General features: G+C 38.0%; 2 protein-coding genes across 6 annotated transcripts; both read left to right on the top strand.

Moving 5' to 3' along the window:
- Positions 1-31: 31 nt before the first annotated feature.
- Positions 32-3,615, top strand: tusc2b (tumor suppressor 2, mitochondrial calcium regulator b). Its single transcript, XM_079593790.1, has 4 exons — positions 32-216; positions 734-940; positions 2,010-2,130; positions 2,251-3,615. Exons 2-4 carry the CDS (start codon positions 789-791, stop codon positions 2,314-2,316), a joined length of 339 nt encoding a protein of 112 aa, XP_079449916.1. The 5' UTR covers positions 32-216; positions 734-788; the 3' UTR covers positions 2,317-3,615.
- Positions 3,616-6,697: 3,082 nt separating this feature from the next.
- On the top strand, positions 6,698-20,253 carry hyal2b (hyaluronidase 2b). Of its 5 annotated transcripts, none has more exons than XM_079593176.1 (6): positions 6,726-7,186; positions 7,656-7,795; positions 8,858-9,187; positions 12,919-13,906; positions 17,663-17,752; positions 18,828-20,229. In XM_079593176.1, the coding sequence occupies exons 4-6, from the start codon at positions 12,926-12,928 to the stop codon at positions 19,212-19,214; spliced, it is 1,458 nt and encodes a 485-aa protein (XP_079449302.1). In that variant the 5' UTR covers positions 6,726-7,186; positions 7,656-7,795; positions 8,858-9,187; positions 12,919-12,925; the 3' UTR covers positions 19,215-20,229. The 5 variants fall into 5 exon arrangements, with proteins under 5 accessions (XP_079449299.1, XP_079449302.1, XP_079449303.1 ...); XM_079593177.1 differs by having other exon boundaries at positions 6,799-7,186; positions 8,958-9,187; XM_079593173.1 differs by lacking the exon at positions 8,858-9,187 and having other exon boundaries at positions 6,698-7,186.
- The last annotated feature ends 2,929 nt before the right edge of the window (positions 20,254-23,182 follow it).

The raw sequence follows: 23,182 nt of genomic DNA, 5'->3' as shown, positions 1-23,182 counted from the left end.
TATAAAAAAAAAACTTTTATTCTATCCATTTTCCTCACCGAAGCAGTTCTATGTGTTTCCGGTTTTAGCAGGAGCGGCTGAGAGTGTCTTGATTCACTCTCTGATCTGCAGCGGTTCGTTTCTGACTTTACACACTCAATAAATCTGTTCAAAGCCGCATTAATTCGCATTATATCCACTCCTCTGCTTCATTTAACATCAAGAGAAATTATTCAAGTAAGTGTCATCATTATACATATGAATAATATTGTGTTATAGACACAAACGTTGTAGGACATTATGGTGATGTTAGCCGTATTAGCACGAAAGCAACATCAATTTAGACAATTGGAAAATAAAATAATTAAACCGAATGTTATTTATTGATAATAATACTTATGTAAAATCTTTTTAGTGAATAATTCTAATACATTTGACTCTTGTTTTTGCTCATTTTTTGCTGTCAAACACAATCTGTCTTGTTTTAAGATGCTACATGCTAATGCTGAGGTGAAAATCTCTGTTACATAAAATATTGTTCAAAATGTCAATTTATTAAGAACGTAAAATACATTTTATATGGATTTTACTATAAAGGAGTGTTTGACTTTGGTGGGAAAGCACAGGTCACAGGTTTCCCATGTCATAAAAAGTAGCCATATTTTATCAACATTGACATTATCAGCTTCATGGTATCAATATGTCAATATTTAACAGTATGAGTCAAATAACAGAGTATTCTTTCTTCCTCCAGAGCTGTACGTCTGTCCCAAGTGTGACCCGACCAGGAGGAGAATGTTCTGCGGCCCATGATGGGTGGCAGCGGGTCTAAAGGTAAAGGGTACTGGCCGTTCTCTGGTTCGGTTGGTGGGGATGAACCTGCCAAAGACGGCCAAGAGCAGAGCCTGGCCAGGGTCCGGAGCATCCGAAATGCGACGCCTTTCGTGTTTACCAGGAGGAGGTAAATATAGCCACAGATCCTGGCATGCGACTTTATTTCAGACAGCATAACTGAACCGCTGTGCCAGTTACACTAAGAGAAGGAGCTCTCTTTTACTAAGAGAAGGTGCTCAGAAAAACACATTTTCTTGAGTTTCATTGCAGATTTCGAAAGTAATGTTTTCAAAGTATTTGAGTCATTGATGTAATTTTACCTTAGATGTACAGTCAATACGCTACATAAAATATATACATAAATATAAACATATTTGTTCACAGAATGCCAAAAGTGACCAATCAGAATCATATGGAAGCTTGTTTCCGCCACAGAATAAAAAATGTAATCTAATTGCAACATTTTATCTCACAATTCAGACTTTTTTCCCTCAGAATCACGAATTTCGCAATCTCAATTCTTTATAAGAACACTTTATAACACGCAATTGCGACTTTATATCTCAATTCTGATAAAAGAAGTCAGAATATAGGATATAAGCTAACAATTGCAAGAATAAGAGTAGAACTGTGAGATAAAAATGTCGTAATTACCTTTTCTATTCAGCGGGGGAAACAAGCTTCCATAGAATCAAGTGTTCCATTCACACAGAATGTTTTCTTTTAAAAACACGAGACGCAGGGTATTGAAATGAAAAAAGAACATCTAGGGCCGCCCGTAACATCATCTTGTTACGGTTAATCACGTCTATCTAGTGAATGTTTACATAGAGAAACAATGCTTTCTTTGTAAACACCAAAAGTGTTTTGGCAACACTTTCTTTTCTTGAATTTTAAGATTTTCTTGTTTCACACCAAGAACGATAACTAAAGTTTTAATAATTAGGAATAAAGGAATTCTACACCGCAACTAAAAGAATAATCGGAATCTATCCTGCTTTAATGCGTTTGAGCATTTAAAGCTGCAGACAACAAAACTGCTGAGCGCGCTTGTAATAAACAGAACTTATCGTGCGTTGTTGTGGATGCTAATATAGTTATCGTTATACTGTAGTTCCCGTTCTTGGTGTGACTTTGTAAAAAGATTTTGATTGTTGCATGTATGTGTTTTTCACATTTGTATTTATGTTGTGAAGCTCTTTGTACTACGATGAGGACGGCGACCTGGCCCACGAGTTTTACGAAGAAACGGTAGTAACGAAAAACGGCCGAAAGAAAGCCAAACTAAAACGAATCCACAAGAATCTCATACCTCAGGTTAGTCAGCATAGGAATGTTTTGCTAACATTTTCTACATGTTGTCATTAGATTGAATTATAATAAGTCTTTGAATATTCATGATTACTAGAACGTTACTATTGGGAATTTTTTCCGTAGGGAGTCGTCAAGTTGAATCACCCTCGTATCCACGTCGATTTTCCGGTCGTCATCTGTGAAGCTTGATGCCGTCGGTGACCTCCTGTGAAGATTCCGTCCTCCCTCATTTTCCTCCCGACCGCTGGATCCTGGACACGCTTGCTGTGTAGCGCCCCCGTGAGTTTGGGAGGGCTCGACGCGTGTATGTTGAATCCCGGCAAACGGGCCGCGAGATGCTCTGGCCGTCTACCTGAGAAGAGGCTGAGGCCTGACAATGATGTTCTGACTCTTTTCGTTTTCTTGTAATCCTCCACATGTACGTCTTGAAGACTATTATGGGCTGTATGGCCAAGACACTTAAGTGTGGTTTGTATGAGTGAATGGCTGTTTGTTTGTTAGTGTATGACCATAGAAATCGAGAATATTTAGCGATGTTTGACTTTTATCAGGAGCACATCACGAAGGACTCTGGAGAACCTTCTAGAACGTTCTGTTTAGAATTCTGAAGATGTTCTAGAAGCTCTCAGAAAGATCAGGTTGCATTTGAACGCTTTAATCGACGGGCATTGTATTCGTAGAGGTAATGCAGTTAGGGTTAGTACAAAATAAGCAAGTAAAACTACAGCCTGAATTTTGCATGTAGTTCATATAGACCTGATTCTGCTTTCTTTCCAGCCAGTAGGAGAGAATCAATGGCTGTTTACTGCGCTGTGATTTGTTTGTATGCTGATTGGATGATGGAATTGCTGCCGCTCCTTGATTGGACGGTTGAGGCACTGACTGACACAGTGCTGCCAGTCATTGTGAGAAGCCCGGCCCCCTCTCACTGTTTTGGGAGTCTTTATTTATTACAGTTGAAATGACCAGATGGCATTAAAGAAAATACCACGAATAAATGCATATCAGAGTGTGTTTGTCTGTTAATTCGATATTAAAACTGAATATTTAGTGGGACACTGAACTGATTTTATCCATGTGGTTTTGATTGAAAATGAGGGTTATGATTTGTTTTGCTGTTGTTGTTCATCATGATCTTTTAAATTGATATATCATTAATATATATTCATTGTCTAAAAAATTGTTTTATGATTTATTTCTACTGTTGAATATTCCAAAAAATGCGATACACAGGAAGTGATATCAGTTGGACCGTTCTGCAGCAAAAAAGTACTTTTTTTTTTTCTACACACATTTTTGACCGTATTTTTTGAGACTGATCATTCAACCCTGTTACTGAAGTTATTGCAAGATGACCATAACTACAAAACAACATTTGATTTTATTATTTAAAAAATAAAAACAGCTAATTAGGTTGCAGGTTTTGCATACATTTTGTAAATTGAAATCTGAATTAAAGGGTAGTTCACCCAAAAATGAAAATTAGCCCATGATTTACTCACCCTAAAGCCGTCCTAGGTGTATATAACATTCGTTCTTACAGACGAATACAATCAGAGTAATATTAAAAAATGTCTTGGCTCTTCCAAGCTTTATAATGGCAGTGAATGGTTGTTTCTGTTTTGAAGTCCCAAAGTGCAACTATCCATGATAAAAGTGCTCCACACTGCTCTGGGGGGTTATTAAAGGCCTTCTGAAATGAAGCAATGCGTGTGTGTAAGAACAATATCCATATTTAAAACTTTATTGACTAAAATAGCTTCCAGCAGACGGCCGTATGCATACTACGCAAGTCGACTTGCGCCACAAGAGTAACTTGTGATGTATGTAGGATGTTGGAGTATCGTAAGTTAATACAAACAAATAGGGCTGGGCAACAAATCCAAGCTCCTCCGACATTTCTCTTTAAAAATTGACTTCTAATTAGTGACTGGTGTTTTGTTTAGCTTTATCCTCTGCGCTTCCGCGTTTGTCATTACATCAGGTCATGGGTCACACTGCCACCGTAAATTGATGCGGCCGTCTGCCGGTAGCTAGTTATTTTAGTCGATAAAGTTTTAAATATGGATATTGTTCTTACACGAACACATCGCTTCACTTCAGAAGGCCTCTATTAACCCCCCAGAGCCGTGTGGAGCACTTTTATCATGAATGGATGCACAACCATTTACTGCCATTATAAAGCCTGGAAGAGCCAGGACATTTTTTAATATTACTCCGATTGTATTTGCCTGAAAGAAGAATGTCAGATACACCTAGGATGACTTGAGGGTGAGTAAATCATGGGGTAATTTTCATTTTTAGGTAAACTAACCTTTTAAAGCTGCAGTACTTAACTTATGGCGCTCTAGCTGTTAATTTACAGAACTGAATGCGTCTTGCGGAAGAACATTGTAGCCAGAGCTACTTCTCTCTGTTTATTTCTATGAGGAGTCACGCAGGGACTGGGCTACTCCACAGTGGTACGACCCGTACCAGTCTAAAATAGTCAGAATATAAACACTTAGGATAAGGATAAGACAAAAACACAGTTTGAAAAATGGAATAATGATTATCGCTTATTTATATACATTTTGAACACAAAAACAGTTACAGACTGCAGCTTTAAATCTAAATCTTTGTACATTTAGCTGTCTAGAAAGTAAATGGGGTTCATGTTGATTTAATGTGGTCGTCTAGATTTTGACATTATACCTCTGTTTAGTTTAATCAAGTTCCATCCACAACAGGACAACATCAAATACTTTAAGCCATTTTGTCTCTTAAGTTGACCGTCTTTCCCTCCTGCAGTCTGTCCTCTAGTTGAACTCTTGTTCTTTCCACAGATCTGAACTCCACCGTTGCTTTGGTTCCTTCATCTTCCATCCACAAACAAATGACCAGACAATGTTATCTTCTACTGTTGGAATCATTTATCATTACAAGGAGCGTTTTCCAGCGACGCTAATCTCTGACCTGGACAAAGGCACTTGAAGAAACACAGGACATTCTTCTGAGCTTGAGTGATGCTGAATTATAAGGATGTTTACCAAGTCAAACATTACTATTATGGTTTATGATTTGAACATAATCATAAAAACTTTGCAGTGCAAATCGTCTACCACCATTTGTGCTACAAATTATTTTTTTTAAGTGGTCTAACTTGCAGATGATAAAATAAGCAAATACCGGTAAATACAGTATAGGCTTGTGGGAGGGATTTATTGAGTCAGGCCAGAAAACAACCATTCGGAACCAGCTAGTTACCGCATAGCATTGTGCTAATAACCCCTCATAACACAACCAAATAGCAAGTTTAGCCCTTCTTCAGAAATTGTGAATATCTTGTTGACCAGATTGTGTATGACCGAGATGTCATGATTGTAGGAATCTGCATTCCATATCCATGATGCCGTCTTTAAGGAACCACTGTCTCACACCCACCCAGAGTCCTAATTGGGGCTTTTATTCCCGCTTGGTTTTTTGAAGACTAGCTGTGATTTCCTTGGAGAGGCCAAAATGAGCTGTGATCGTTTTAGCTGGTGTGCCTGGAGACTCGTAATCTTTATCATATGAGTTCCTCAAACTGCTTCAGTGCATATGAAACAATTTTATATCCCAAATCCCCAATCAAAACTCCCACGTTAAAGTAGACTCATCACTCATTTCAGCCGTGCAGCTGCATTTAGCATTAGCAGAAAGTTCCAATGGCTTCTAGGTGTAGTGTGCGCAATACTTGCTGTTATGTACACTGGGTATCTTTGTAGTTGAATACTAGCATACTATTCATGATATTTTGTAGTATATGTTTGTTTACAGTATGCTAATTATATCATAATTGCCGTAATTCGGCACATATATTGGGTGGAAATGGATTGAAATATGGTAAAATGTGTTAAATTAAGCTAAGAGTGCTACATTTTTATTGGTATATGAAAGCATCATTATATACAGTATAGCCTACACTGTGTAGTGTGCCAAACTGTTCTGACAAGAACATTTATTTGACAAAAGTTGCAATTACTTACAAATTCGTATGGCGTGATTCGTAAGAAAACGGTTTGTAATACAACGTTATAAAGCTGCACCCATTTGTTACCAATTTGCCTACATGTAAAACAATTATGAATTGTCATGAGACTGTGTTGAGCGTGTAGTATGCTAGTATTTAATTCTTTAATTAAAAACTGCAGTATGCTATCCTTCCATTTTGCAAAATTACTGGACTGTATTAAACTTGCAATGTAGCGAAGTCATGTAACAACGGTGTAGTATACTACTATTTGGAGTGTCCATTGCTGAATTCATAATCGCATACTAGCATACTAATATTTCTGCCATAGAAAGACTACGGTTCTGAATTCAGACTCTACAACACGGCTACTGTATCCCACAATGCAATGTGGTTGATTTGACATTTGATGGGATATATCAACCTCTTTGACTTGGGCTTATTAAGTAGACCACTATCAGTGAAGACCTTTTTACACTAAAGTGGATTTAAGATGCATAAAAAAGTTATGAACAGTCTTGACGAAACAAATGTGATGACTAATCAGTCTTGATGACTAGTCTAAGCAGTTTATGCAACAGTATGCCATTGCGGACATATAGCCATTGAGAGTGTATGCAGGGTTGATCCATCAATGCGGGCTGGTCCTCTATTTAATTGCTTTCAGATGATTCCCAATAATCTAAACCTCAGGCTCATTAGGCAACAGCGTTCATGTATTTCAAATATTTACCCATTTGAACAGGAATGTTCCAAACTCTCAGTTGTGCCGTAAATGTTCCTTTAGCCTATAAATTTCGCTTAATGGCGAGTAACAGAAAACAAACATCCCCCAAATGCCTCTTTTTTTTCGTAATGGTTTTGTTTAGAAAATTTCACGCAAACCCTTTTCAATGACATGTCCTTGGGCACCATGACGGTTCTCCCGCGGTATTGACGCACGGCAGCCGAATTCTTGCTGTGCCAGGAGTGACCTTCCTTCCCTTTCGAACAGTCCCGTGTCCTGACCAACAGCATAGGCTGATTAAGAGGAAATACCCATCCCGTTCACTGACACAGGAAACACAGGTCAGTGAAAGTGCGTGTGACTTTAATTAAAGAGATATATCGCTCAAAACTCATATTTTAGGGCAGAAATGTTTGGCCAGTGCATTACAATCAAGAAGTATTGTGTTTACATACTTGATTTTGGGTTTATTTGTATAGGATTAGTTTAGTTGACTGAAATGCATCCCTTTTTTCATAGAAACTCAAAGGGAGTTGTTTAGCCGAATGTCCAGGCTGCTTTTCTCCATACTAAAACAAGATGATAAATAATTTAAATCAATAAATCTCAATAATAATTAATTATTATAAGTAATTGTTGGGTGCACTATTACTTTAAGAAACTAAAGATGACCAGTGGTTCTTATATGTCAGTTTCTGGACAGCATGTAATCAGATTTCACTGTTGCCTTATCCATTTTTCAATAAAGCTCCATGTTATTGCTGAGCTCTGGGGTTTTTCGGGCTCAATCTCTCTTGTTTTTACTTACAGGTCTCTGTTCTTTGCTTTCTCTGCGAAATACGCAGAAAGTCGTTCCTGAGTCAGCAGAGAAGAGGAAACAAGAGAAAGGCAGTTCAGCTGTGTTTACTGGCTTCGTCAAACATGATGATCGCTTCGCTCAGACATTGGAGGTCAGTTATTGATCTTCTCATTAGCGAAGACAGAGCTGATTGATTTGTACTCTGGGATTTATCACTCTAAACAAGCCTTTCAGACTCCACTGATGTCATTGTTTTAGCAGCGAGCTAAAATTTGTTTTGGAGCTTTTGTGCTATGGACATGAATGATACTTCAAACTGTGTGGCCTGATAGTTTTCTTCTTGACTTTAAATTTTTGTAATGCAGCAATTGATAAAATTTGTGTTTTAGTGAACTCCAAGCACCCTAGCAATCACATACACGCTAATAACCTCTCAGAACACCCTAACAACTCCATAGCAATGAGCTAAATTCACCCATAAATGCAACACCCTGGCATTGTGTTTTTGGTAAAACTAGTCATGTCAGTGAAATTTCTGTGGGCAAAGAAGGTCTGTTGTCAGTAGCGTGGCGATTGAATGAAGCACAAACCAAGCAGCTTTCTCTTGGCAAAACCGTGTAAAAAACTTGAACCCGTTGCGAAATTCGCCCAGGAAAATCTTTCGCACTCACGCAAAAATTTTTAAGTTGATTATTATTGAAATTTCTTGATTTCGTCTCAAAAATTTGCAGAACAACGGTAAATGTGCCTTACTTTTGCTGTCTCCATTCGTTTTCCTAAGTGGTTTTGGACTTATATACTGACACCTAATGGTGTGGGTGCATTGTTTTTACTGTAATAATTCATCTATTTTTCTATTTTTTTACTATTTTCTTACCTTTATCAGACACTTTTATCTAGAGTGCATTGAATGTACATGTTTTTTTCATTATTTGTGCCCCCTGGGAATGAGACCCATAACTTTGCTAGTGTCATGGCAAATGGTAAATGGATGAAATGGATAACGCATTTATAAAAAGTGCTTTACATGTTGCCTCATATTCACCCATTCATACACCGATGATTCATGTTCAACTAAAGTACTATTCATTTCTTTAGCTATAAAACTTTTTAATTAGCATTCTTGCCTCTATCTCCTCCACCATCTCCCATTTCATCACTTTCGCAGTGATTTATTACTCTTGTAACTTCAGTTCTGCTTGGAGTCTTCTAGATCACCATGGCAACCAGAACCAGGGGCTGCCTGGGGTTTCCTGCAGGGGCTGATCTGAGACCAGTCTAAACCACTCAAATCCAATCCTTTATGACGATAGGATCAAAAGTCTGGCCGGGCGCCTGGGAGGGGGGCTGGTGACGGATGGGTGAGACCGGGCAGGAATGTAGGAGGTACAGGGGTGTGGGCTCGCCAAGATCAAAACTGAATACACAGCTGCTTTAAGAGAGACTGGCAGTGACAGGCGAGCTGAAGCAGGTGTACATCTACATAGAGGGACAACTGAGGACGTCTGTCTGCTGAGAGAGAGAGAGAAAATCTTTAAGTACGGTGAGTAGGAGCAAGTGCCATAGAAAGTGTTAATTTAAACAACTTTTCTGAAGACATTTTTTAAATATTAATGCAAGTTGTGTTTTTGGAGTAAACTAGATTTAAAAAGAATATATGAATGCAGTGCAGTACAGTAATATGGATATGGTCAAATATGGACATGGTACGAATATACAAATCCGGTCTTCATTTACTCACCCTCTTGTCATTCCATATGATTGTCCTTCTTTCATGGAACGCAAAAGGAGATGTTTGGCAGAACGTCCAGGCTGCTCATGCCCTTATTGAGTGAATTGAGACTTGAGACAAAAAAATGTATATGAAAATACCATCAAAAGTCTTTTAAAGTCTTATGATGAACTTGTGTGAGATTTTGTGTGTGTGTGTGTGTGTGTGTGTGTGTGTGTGTGTGTGTGTGTGTGTGTGTGTGTGTGTGTGTGTGTGTGTGTGTGTGTGTGTGTGTGTGTGTGTGTGTGTGTGTGTGTGTGTGTGTGTGTGTGTGCGTGCGCGCGAGTCATTTTAATTGACTGGATTTTCCGTCATCATAGTTGTGAAAACCATTTACGCATAGGCATTTTTCCATCATGTTGCACTGAGTTTAATATCAATGATGTAAAGGTTACCATATGGCTTCAGAAGACTTGAAATATAGATCACATGTTGTACGGATTACTTTTATGTATAGTTTTTAGACCTCCAGTCCCCATTCACTTTCATTGTACACTAGAAAATATTGACCAGTTCAGTTTTTGGGTGAATGGTTCCTTTAAGCCATGACCAGTGTTATTTTTTGTATCATTACTGTACTTTATTGTTTATTAATATTTTGAATTCGTTTTATATTTGTTAAAGTTTCGATAATTTTATTGTTTTAACTTTTTTTTGTCTATTCGTTTTTTTTTCAGTTTTAGTAATTTTACTTCAACTTAAAATAAATGAAAATGTGAAATTTTGCCTTCGCAATTAACTGAAAATACATTTGTTTTATATATTAGATTTTTTCTGTTAATTTAAATAATTGTAAATAGATTTTTTGTATTTTTAGTTTTAGTTAACAATAACAGCAGTGGCCATGACAAGATGCGAAAGAAAGTATTTAAACATTAAGGAACAAACACCTGTCAAAGTCAGATGGTGAGGTTTTTTTTTTACCTCATGCAATTAGACATTAGCGGTGAAAATCACTCACAGCTGTAAGATCTGCCCTCTGTTTATAAGAGGCTGTAAGGATCTGTGTTGGCTCTTACAGTCCTTTTATTAGTACAAGATGTGTTTTAGGATTGAGGTATTCCGCCCGGAGCGGGGACACAGAATATCTGCCTCCTGCTGTGGTCAGAAGCAAACAAACACGCGGCATTCGTCATTTGAGGGACAAATGCACACAAAGTACTCGCCAGTGCACGTACATGAATATTTTTCATTCTCAACAAAGTACTGAAACTGTCCTAATACCAATTGTGATGTTTTCGTGACATCTGCCCATTAAAAGAGACATCAAAGGTGACCCCTTTGGTCTCCATCTGTGGGTGGTTTTCCTTCTATCCGCCCCCTTCACTTTTCCTGCTAATGCAGACCTCAGAACTCCTATAGAAGTGACCGCAACTTGTCATTACACCCATCTTCACTGTAACGCATGGAAACGAGGTCTTTCTGGGAGGCCTTTATGTTCTGTAGGCGTCCTATAGGGAAGCCTGAATAAGCTTTTGTTCTCGCCTGTGACCCCAGATTCCTACAAACATTAGCATCCGTAAAGAGCAAGTGGGTTACTCACAGTGAAATGTGTGTGCACGCAGAGGACTGTGGGATATTATGAGGTGCTAAGGTTGTTGCATCCTTCCGTTCAGTTGGTTCATTCGTGTGTACGTCATCAGTTTCAGGTGAGTCAGCACACAGGATGCTCCCCAATGCCACAGGAAACAGCTCTTCCCTGCAGTCTGCTGACTTCCTGCCTAACAAAGGATAATGACAGACAGTTCCACCAACACTACGGTGTTGTGCAATGCCATTTTTTGGCTTATTTACGGGTTTAATGTACTGTTTAAAAGTGAATGTTTTAAATCTAATCTAGTTCATTCCCACTAATTGACTCAATTTACCAATGTAGTGTATTAAGATCTATCAGAATTTATCAGTGTAATGGAATTCAAAAAGTACCATGGTATTGCCATGGTACATGATCAAAAACATGGTACTAACATGATACAAATGTCAAAAACCAGGTACTAACCAACCTGGCCGTGTTAAAAAGCAACGCAATTACCTCAGATTTTTTTTGCTAGACACAGTCTCTATTTTCATACTGTAACTTAGTTACGCCATGTCATGATAGGGCAAATAATAAATAAAACAAAGGAAGGAAAAGGCTGAAAAGAGAAAATCTCATTCTTCGCAATGATTTCCAAGTGAAATGTGATCTGTGTGTAATGGCTCTCGACTCCTGTAGGGCTCTCGACTCCTGTCTCTCAATCTCAGCTCGGTTGAATCGGTTCAGTAGAAAAGCTTCTTCATCCCCAGCGGAGAAATACGGACGAAACCAACTCGCCATGTAGGGGGGGACCAGAGGGCATATTGTCGAGAACTCTTGGTTGTACACCCAAAACAACGACCTCGGCACCTTATATATATATTTTAAAAAATATGTCGTATCATATTGAGTGGTCGGAAAACTTCACATTAAATAATAGCGATTTGCGTCATTTATAACAACTCGCACCCCTCTACCCACAGCTATATGCATCAATCTGAGGGCCGAAATCCGCACACATTCAATCATTGATCCAGATGAGCCAGCTGAGCACGAGCGATACTCTCAGAACGCGTACGGGGCGTTTTAAGGCGTTGAAACAATGATAATATACTGTTTTGTTTCGAAATAGCGATTGGGAGTTTATAGTTATGAGGTGTTGGGATCCGCTGGATAGATGGACGCTGCGTGGTAGTTTATGAGTGATCAGACCGGTGTGTTGAACGGGTTCAGTTCGATCTATATACAGGTCAGTGTTTCCTTTAATAGATCACAGTTAGTTTGTGTAACAGTTCCTAGAAATAAAAGAGGAAGCGATTTCGTAACGTACAACTGTAACAATGAACCGAATCGACTGTTTAAATTTAAGTCAAAGTTTGAATGTTCCATAGAATGTTCAAAATATGATTGTTTATTCTTTCCTTTCTTCTAGTTCGAATGCCAGAGCAGCGTTCTAATAATGCCGATGGCATGGGTTCGATTCCGAGGAAACACATAGGCTACTGTTAAAATTTATATTTTAGAAGTATTTGATTAAAATACTTAATAGAAGTATTAAAAGTGTGGTGAAATGTAAATTATCTAGTTTATTTCTATAAGTATAATGAAACAATGAATTAAACATGGCTATTTTAATGGTTCTAGTTGGATGTGATTATTTAGCGTTGTTGTATTAATAGATACATTCCTTCCTTCCTCTGAAAGTTCCTGCTAAACTTTCTTTTAAACTTTGTTATTGTATCTCAACTGGTGGAGCATGACACGAATAAAGCCAATATTTTGGGTTTGATTCCCAGGCAACACCTGTTGTGATAAAATGTGTATTATAAATGTATAGTCAATTGTGTTGTGATAAAAGTTAGCAAAATTCATAACTGATAATGTACTTAGTTACGTGTGTAAATGCATGTATAATGTAACAGTATTTGAACATACTTTAGGATATATGTAGTATTTTATTAATTTTATTGATTTTGTGTATTTTTAGGTCTGAAATGAGGAACATCACCCATCTCTTTGGGACGACCCGACCTGAATGGGTCTCCTGTCTGCAACTATTGTTTTTCATGACCTTTTGGACCTGTTTAAAAGCACAACAGTTAAAAAACACTAGATGGCCACTGTATTCTGGTAAGCCTTTGCTGTTGGCCTGGAACGCTCCTACTGAAGACTGTAGACCTCGACATGACGTCAAATTCCAGTTGGATCAGTTCCAAATAGTGGCGTCACCAAATGAGGGCTTCACCAAGCAAAATCTCACCATCTTCTATCATGGTCGTTTGGGATTGTACCCATACTTTAAGGCAGACGGCACTGCGGTCTACGGTGGCCTACCGCAGAACGCCAGTCTCACGCAACACCTAGAACGGATGTCGGAAGGGCTCAATAAGTATATCAAGGACCCGACAGCCAAAGGTCTCGCTGTGATCGACTGGGAAGAGTGGCGGCCCCTCTGGAAACGTAACTGGGGCCCTAAAGACATTTACCGTGAGCGTTCACAGCGGTTTGTCAGTGAGAAAAACCCAACTTGGACTCCAGATCAGGTGGCCAAAGTGGCCCAGCAAGAGTTTGAGCTCTCTGCAAGCAAGTTCATGTTGGAGACTCTTCGATTGGCTAAGAGCTCACGGTCCCAGCAGCTTTGGGGGTTCTACCTCTTTCCTGACTGTTACAACCACAATTACGAAAATAACCAGAACTACACGGGACGCTGTCCGGATGTGGAGGTCACCAGGAACAACGAACTGAAGTGGCTGTGGACGGAAAGTACAGCTTTGTTTCCTTCCATATACATGGGAAAACCACTGAAGGACAAACCGTCCGCACGGCAGTTCGTAAGGAACCGGGTCAACGAGGGCATCAGGTTGGCGTCTGTTGGGAACGGGTCAGCCAGACCTGTGTTTGTCTACACACGGCCCACTTACCTAAGTACTCCAACTTCTAACGGCAACTCTCCTGAACTCCTGCTGCTGACAGAGGTGAGACTCCTGTAAGGGTGTGTTTCTCTCTGTGTGGCAGTATGATTTTCTTAAAAAAGGAGTGTTAATACTGGACCACTGTGGGCTCCTCTTTGTTGAAGTTGACCTGCACCATAAGTAGGCTTGCACGACATATTGGTATGGTATTAGTTTTTTGTTTTTAATTTATTGGTATTGGCTGATATTGGACATATAATTGTTGCTTATGTTAATTTCCTCTGTTTTTACATTTAGATTACCTCATTGAATGCTCACTGAATGCAAAGGTAACAATGTAAGAGGAAATGAGCATAAACAATATCCAATGAAAGATTTTCTAATATTAGCCAATATGGTACCGATATACAGTGCCTAGAATAAGTGAACACACCCATGCTAAAGTTCACTAAAAAGAGGAATAAAAAAATCTTTTGGAAATTGATCTTTATGCCTTAATTAAAAAAATGAGGACCTTTAAGGACACCAATTTTCTTTGTGAATGAATAATGTATCATAAATAAATAAACGTTCTTCCTTAAAATACAGGGTGCATAAGTCAGGACACCCCTATTTTAAATTCCCATAGAGGCAGGTAGATTTTTATTTTTAAAGGTCAGTTATTTCATGGATCGAGGATACTATGCATCCTGATAAAGTTCCCTTGGCCTTTGGAATTAAAATAGCCCCACATTATCACACACCATTCACCATACCTAGAGATTGGCATGGTTTTATTTCAGTTTAGCCTAATAGCTGGTTTGATTTGCATTGAGAGATGATCTTATGGTAAGTACCCCATGCCAATCTCTAGGTATTAAGGCATTTATGATCAATTTCCAAAATATTATTTTTTTATTCAACTTTAGTATGGGTGTGTTCACTTATTCTAGGCACTATATACCTCGCAATCTAGTGTAGTCATTTAGTTTACTTTTAAATCAAAAGGGAAATTACTTATTCTAGGTTCATCCCCTGAAGTAACCTGAGGTAAATTTTTGTAGAATTCGACTGTACGGCACCAAAATATCTGAGGCAATTCCTGCAGAAGCAAAAACACATTGAATGCCAAAACTTGAGCTGCATGTGACCAGCTGAACAGATCTTTGTGATGGTCTGTTGGCCTCTGAGACCGTGAAGGAAGTTCAGCTGCTTCTGAGATGGTCATATTTCAGGAGTGCAATGTCATGGTTTGTTTTTCTTGCCGTTGAGCAACGTTCCCAATGGGGGATATAGGTGCAGAGAACTTAAGCATACTGATATATGTCACAGCTTGTCCTAAATATAGCATGCAGAATCTTCTCCGCTTTCTGGAGACAAAGACTCATCTGTGTTCCTCATCGAGTCTCGTTGGCTCTGTAGAACAAATACCACAATGCCATCAGCAGCTCAGATGACACGTGAGGCCCTGAGGTTTACGGAGTCGGGTGTATGTATTCAACACCCTGGTTTGCTTGTTCTGATTGAAAAACAACTTTTAATCTGTTTCAGAGCATAAGCATAAATAATGTGAAAAATATTGACTTATTTTGCAGTCTTAGTACGAATGCCTCAACATCGATTTACTCAACGATGCTTATTGATGAATCATATCATGCCTAGTTACCTTAACAGCTCAGCAGATCACATGACGCGTCACATGGTTTGCTGCCACACTGAGACATCAGTAAAGCTGTTCTTGAAATCTAGACTAATTCTGGTCTGTCTAGAGACTGAAGATCACATGACGTCTACTGGACGTGTCTGTGCTTCGGTGTGTTTGTATTTTGTCTACCGAATGCCTGTATGTGAGCGAGTGTTTGTGTTCTTAGAGGAATGACTGAGGTTTGGCCTCCGGTAGCGTTTGGGGTTCGTCAGACATGTGTGGAGAGTCTGACCGCTGCCAGGTATAAAAGTACAAGCCAAGCCACTTTTACAGCGTGTCTCTGAGAGAAACGCCACGCTTTAGCTGTAACAAACTCTTTGTGGAAGACATTTCTCCTTGAGACATTTGAGTCTTAATTCATCATCACATGACTTAAAATAACATCCTTATATAAGACAGATTCGTGTGAATAAACTGCGCTATTAAAACGTCACACTATTAAAAACGACGCAAATGGAACCGAATATGTTTTACGGCACTGCAAGTTCAACAAATCACCTCAACACAGGGGTATAGTTTGTTTAATTACATGAAAATTAAAAAAACTGGCAGTGTAATTTTAAACAGAAACAGAATCACAAACCGGAAGTAGTGGATTCTATACTGAACACTTTAATTGACGAATAAGACCAATGTTTTGACTTCTGATCTCTCAATTAGGGCTGGGTATTGTTCGAAAAAAATTTGATACCGGTTCCTGAACGATACTTTTTTCGATGCCAATTTTATTAAATCCGGTTTAACAACATTACCTCCAAAAAAAACTTTGGTTTTATTTTGTCTTTTTTTTTTTTTACACATATTTTGAGTCTGTAAAAAAGCACCCATGCTAAAGTTTTCTTTGTATCCTAATAATTTAACATGTATGAGCTCGTTGTTTCTGCCTTAAAGCTGCACCGTGTAATTTTTCCAGTTGATTCTTAGCAAAAAACACTTTGTTCTGTCAAAATTATATGTGCTCATTCATGTGTAATTACTTCCAACTAATCAAGTATTCTCGTAAGCACAGAATTTGCCATTTATAATACATACGAGCGAGTCTCTCGAATGGCGGCAGCCATGTTGCGCCTCCATCTTAAAAATACATTAGCCAAAGAGGGACATACCTGGAAATTCAAGCTTCGTCTTTCGCGGTTTTACACTCCGTGGCACCGTGACGAATGTGAGGGGGAGATTACTAGCGACTGCCGGCAGATTTGAAATAATACGGCCACCGTAGGAGTTTAAACGCCCTCGGAATGGGAGGGGCTAGAAAGTAATATTCAGTTGGTAGTCGTATACAATTTCCCCGCTAGATGGGAGAAAATCCTACACAGTGCAGCTTTAACTTGATGCATCAATGAAACTGAATACAAATATAATTGAAATGCATTACTTAGTCACCTCTGATAACAGATCACTCTAAATTGTAATGCATTGTCTGTAAAGCTGCTTTGAAACAATGTATTGTGAAAAATGCTATACAAATAAATGTGATTTTAATTAAATATAGGCTACTGGGGGGCGGGATATATGCCTCGCGCTCAGTACACAAAGCTTGCCGCAAAGCACTGGCAAAGTAGACACAAACGTACATTAGAGGAACTGTTTTACGCTGTTTTAAAAAAAAGAAAGAAGCCATATCATAGATGCCTTATCAGATTTGACATTAACCGCAGGTGTGTGCCGAATTGTGAACATTATGGTTCGATTTCTTTTTTCCCCAAGTGTAGTTACACCCCTAGTATCACAGAAGTCATTTATTTATCAAGAGTTTAGATCAGTGTCTGTGGTACGAGAGGTGAAGTATTTCAACACAAGCCAATGACTGAAAGAGTGATTGTCATTTATCTGTGACTAATGAAAGGGTCAAGAAAGAGAAGAATAAAGTCTTTGTCGTTCTTCGCTGATGTCACTTGCCACAAATATACAAATAGCAGAACGATTAACAAATACGCACACAGACAAACTATTCACAAACACTCTCAAGAACCTCAGTGCTTGGAGTTTATTTTGCTGATGGATTATTTGTCTTTTTCCATTTCTGAAAGCCACACGTTCAGTGACGCATGAAGTGTTTTGTGTTTTGTTTCCTGATCAGATCATAATATTTGCGTTCAGATGAACTGATTTCTTTCTGTCTTCTCTTTGCGCAGATGGATCTGGTGTCGACTATCGGCGAGAGCGTGGCGTTGGGTGTAGCGGGCGTGATCCTCTGGGGTGACTCCAACTATGCTAGCAGTCAAGTACGTTTGTGCCCTAATCAGGGCGTTTACTCACCATCTTCACATAAATTTACTTTAGGGATCGACCGATGATGATAATTCAAATTCAGGGTGAAATATAAGGAAGGGATCATGTACAACGAGTCGATTATCCCCAAATATACCCACGTACAGGTGGATAGGTCTTGTATGATCTTAGTGGGGTTTATATATATTCCCTATATATATATTTTTTAATATTAAAATAATTATATATATGTGTGTGTGTATATAATATGCATATATATAATATGTATATCTATGTATTAGTGTTGTCAAAAGGACAGACGACTTTACCAATTCGGTACTAAAATAAAAAAAATGTGACGATACCAGCATTTCCCTCTAGCATTTTGAGCGCCGTTGAACGGATTCTTAAACACCTCTGATTGGTCATTGCATTCACGCGCTTGTGATTGGCTACAATGATCAAGCGTGTGAATGCAATGGCCAATCAGAGACGTACATGTTGAGTGCGTGAACGCAATGGCCAATCAGAGACATATATGTTGTGCGTGAACGCAATGGCTAAACAGAGACATATACGTTAAGTGCGTGAACCCAATGGCCAATCAGAGACATGTATGTTAAGTGCGTGAACGCAATGGCCAATCAGAGGTGATTAAGAATCCGTTCAACAGCGGTCAAAATGCTAGAGGGAAATGCTGGTATCGTCACATTTGTTAAATTTCTGAAGTCGGTACTTTTGACAACACCAGTGTGTGTGTGTGTGTGTGTGTGTATGTGTATATATATATATATATATATATATATATATATATATATATATATATATATATATATTATATATTAAATTAATTATATTAATATAAAATTACATATTAAATAAAAATAAATAATTAAAAACAGAAAATTACATTATAAGCTATAAGTGGATTCCTTTTATTATGCCAATGTAAAAGTTGGCACGAAATGATAAAAAATTGGCCATTTAATCGTCCTAGCAGTTACTGATTGCAATAGATATTGGTCTAATTTACAACGTAGTGTACACAAATCCTGAAAGTCGTAATTGATTTCTCCTCACACCTTCCAGGCGGCTTGTTCTAAGCTTAATGAATACCTGCGAGGGCCGTTGGGTAGTTACCTGCTTAACGTGACGTCGGCCGCCGAGCAGTGCAGCCGAAACCTCTGTGGATTCCGCGGTCGCTGCCTTCGCAAACACCCCGACACGGACACCTACCTGCATCTCAGTCCAAACACACACAGCATAGAGCGCCAAGGAAACACGCTAAAGGTTTTGGGCCGGATGGGACCAGAGGAACTGAGCCGCTTACAGGACGAGTTCCAGTGTCAGTGTTACAACGGCTTCTTGGGCGACGACTGTGGGCGAAGTGTGACTGGGAACAGAGCGACTGTGGTCTGGACCACCTTTATGCAAGTTCTGCTGTTACCGCTTTTCTTGATGGGGTTCCTACACTGAGGAGTTGGATAAAACCGATTTGAGAACAAATGCCGGACCTTCTCTTAACGAGATGCGCGATGTTGACGCCAGGAAGGCCCTTCGTTCGCTGGAATTCGAAAGAGGACACGATTAGAGCAGTTGAAAACACACAAGCGAACTCTGTGGACTAAATGTGCAGCACAGTGGCAGCTCAGTGTGGTTCTGTTCGAGTAGATCGCCCCCTGCTGCATGGGAGGCTGAACTGCGGCAGATGAAATTATGTGTTTTTTTTAGCTAGAAATTATGTTTGTGTGTGAAAATCTTATCTTGTTTGTGTGCTTTTTTCATAAAAAAATATTGATGTGGTGGATTCAGCTGTATGGAGCCCCGCACATGACATGCGGGGGGAAAAATATGTATATAGTGGCACAAATGAACACTTAACTTACCAACTAATACATCAGCACGTTTTACTAATTTGTTCCCTCATTTGAAGTAAATCGTGCGCACAATATAATAATTCACTCCATCGTTTTACTAAATCGTGGCAACGTTGTAATTATTTGTTCCCTTGTTTTAGTTAGATCAAAACAAGATAAATAATTAGTTAAACTAAAACAAGAGAACGGATTCTTAACTTGTGGCCACGATATATATATATATTTTTTTTGTCTGCATGTCCTGTGCTGGGTTCTGTATAGCTGTCATTCGAGACATTTGACTTCTTTGCCGCCTTTATACCTGCACAAAACCAGTTGTGACCTTATTTCTGTTGTGCGTCACATGACCAGCTCCTTAAAAGGGACAAATGTTGCTACTTGCAACGCTGCTGCCTCCATTAAAACCTCATTTGGACTCAATGTCATGAAACCTGTTTCCTGTCTCACATTTCACTCCGAAATTAAACGAAACTAGAGAAATTACATTTTGCATAAGGAAAAATAAACCTGATTTGGGATTTTTGTTTTATTTTCTTGAAAGTTGTGCATTTTTCTCCCAGAAATACTTATGCGTTCAGACGGATTTGTTTTTAGTTCTCACTATTCTCAATGTGATTCTCATTATACAGTAATAATGCATTAGTTTTATTACAGTAAATAGAAAATCATGATGTTTTTTATTTATCTAATTAAATCAAAATAGATTAAAGGCAATACAACAAATAATACCGTAATAAGGGATACAATCACAATTTATTATATATAATTAAAAAAATTAATTATAAATCATTAATACATTTTAATGCATTTTTACAGTAATAAAAAGATTAGAAATCATTGCATTATGCGAATGTAATTAATTATCAAGACAATAATGTCAAAAAAGATCTTGGTCCTAAAAATAGGTTTACTTCATGCTAAATAAAAGTTTTTGTCATTTATTTGATTTTGGGGTGAAATATGACCTCGGACATGATCTTAACAGGTTTTCTTAGACTGTTGGATAGTGAGGGATTTTAAAAAATCTTCTGCCAAAAAACATTGATGTAAATGTCCAGCATACGGTGGTTCACAGAAGCTTAGATGCCTTTTATTTTTTCTGCCTTAGGTTGCACAAAACTATTTTCAGACCGTATTTTCCCCCTTAACTGCTGAACTTTGCATTTCTGTTCTTTATTTGTGTGGGATAAATTGGAATGGCTTTATTTGCGTATTTTCAATATGACTTTGTTTCATCACAAGCAAAACAACCAAGACATAAAACTGTAGATCTCTTCTTTCTTCTTTCTTCTTCTTTTTCTTCTTTCTTCTTTCTTCTTCTTCTTCTTCTTCTTCTTTCTTCTTTCTTCTTCTTCTTCTTCTTCTTCTTTCTTCTTTCTTTCTTCTTCTTCTTCTTCTTTCTTCTTCTTTCTTCTTTCTTCTTCTTTCTTCTTCTTCTTCTTCTTCTTCCTTCTTCTTCTTCTTTCTTCCTTCTTCCTTCTTCTTCTTCTTTCTTCCTTCTTCCTTCTTCCTTCTTCTTTCTTCTTCTTCTTCTTCTTCTTCTTTCTTCTTTCTTCCTTCTTCTTCTTCTTCTTCTTCTTCTTCTTCTTCTTCTTCTTCTTCTTCTTCTTCTTCTTCTTCTTCTTCTTCTTCTTCTTCTTCTTCTTCTTCTTCTTCTTCTTCTTCTTCTGTTAGTGCCTTTAAAGGCATAGTTCATCCCCAAAATTAAAATTCTGTTCTAAAATTAAAAATTAAAAATCTATTCACCGTTATGTTATTTCCAAACCTCTTTGACTTGCTTTCTTGTCCGGATAAGTAAATATTGACAGAATTGTAATTTTTGGGTTGAACAATCCCTTTAATTGATTGTGTTAATTGAAAGGAACCTCACTGAAACATTTTTATTTTTCATACCAAAATTACCAAATTTTGATACCAAATTCTTCTTGTGCCGTCTAGTTTGTTTGGTGACTGAGTCAAGTGAAATGTGTGTTTGAAGTGTTTGTTTTATATTTTTACAATAAATCTTATATTTAAAAGCTTGAATTTGTCATTTACTTTTGGAAAGTAACTCCAGAGAGTCTAAAATCATGTTGAAAATATTGTCTAATTTAAACTGAAGTTTTAGGATCTTTTAGGAAAAGGGCCTTTAAATTTAGGAAAAAAATAAAAAACTAACAAGCAAACCCAGCCCAGATGAGAAAAAGAAACAAAATGTAATGCATTACATAGAAAAAGTAACTTTTTTTAGGGAGTAATGCAATATTGTATTACAAAGTAGCTTTCCCCAACACTGGCCATTTTGCCCTCACCCTCACTAGCTAGTTCACTTTTCCTCTAGTTTCTTTCCACCCCTTGGTTTCTTGTTTTCTAGGTCCCGTTCCACTTCTAAGGGGTCTGTCGAACGGTGCCAGAGGAAACATTATGGGCTGGCAGCACAGAGAATGCCTTGTGTTATAACTCGAACCAGACATCCAGTCTCCTTGTAGTCTCTCCTCCGACCCCCAGTGGGGCTTTCCGTTTGGATCTTCCGTGTGTTTTGTGGTATGTGTGAATAATACTGGAATCTGTGGCTCAGACTGTTGGGAATCACACTGCAATATGGAATCCACATGTCTTAGTGAATACGTCATCGGTGCGATATTATGTAAGTCTCGGTTTAAAGAATGGCATGTTTTTTTATTTGACTAGAAATTAAAACACTGACTATGCAATTTTTTTGTTTTCTATTATAGTCAAATTAGACGGTTCTTGTGAACATTTTGCCAAAGTTGTTCCATAGTATATGTGGTGGATATGGTGATGCAAGGAAAATTTATATTTTTAAATGCTTTTGCAATCGCTTGCAATCTTTTACGTTTCCCCTTGCTTGCAAAAGCATTGAAATATTACCCCCCCCCCCTCCCCTCATATTATTTCCATCAAAAAGTGAACGCAAAGTAAATGCAAAGGTATTGAATTATAATTTTTCCTCCCTTCTCATTTTCTGCCCACCATTACTGTGTCCCTTAGGGGCCCCATACATTTCCAAATGTGTAGTTACATGCCATAATATTATGAAATATAATTTCGCAACAACTCTGAAAGATGTCCAAGTTTTCCTTGCTTTTAAGTTTTTACTTTTTGATATTGTTTCCAAATATGTTTTAACATGAGTTTTATATTGTTCGAAATTTCCCTTTTTTTAATCCCATTTGATTTTATGAATAATAGTAACCGGCAATCATAATAATTAAATCAAATATAAACATAAGATTTTTATCACCATCAAATAAAAAACATTTTAGCATAACATCAGCTTCCACTAACAAGATTCATAGCTTTTCTTTCTAAGTAATTATTGAGTTCTTTCCAAAACATTTGTGTCTTGGACGCTCCCAAAATAAATGATTAAAAGTTTTACAAAAAACAACAACAAAACAAACCAAATATCTTCCATGTTCACTTTAAACATGCCACAAGTGATTTAACTGGGTCAATTTTAACTTCACTTTATGAGGTGTGTCATCCAAATTTTACTCCAATCAAGATGTTTTTTTAAAATAGAGAGAATTCCAGTGACTAGTAACAGCAAGCATACTTGACTTA

Source organism: Phoxinus phoxinus (assembly GCF_949152265.1).
Source record: "Phoxinus phoxinus genome assembly, chromosome: 20".
Classification (NCBI taxonomy): Eukaryota; Metazoa; Chordata; class Actinopteri; order Cypriniformes; family Leuciscidae; genus Phoxinus; species Phoxinus phoxinus.
This window is presented reverse-complemented; position numbering and strand designations above follow the sequence as displayed.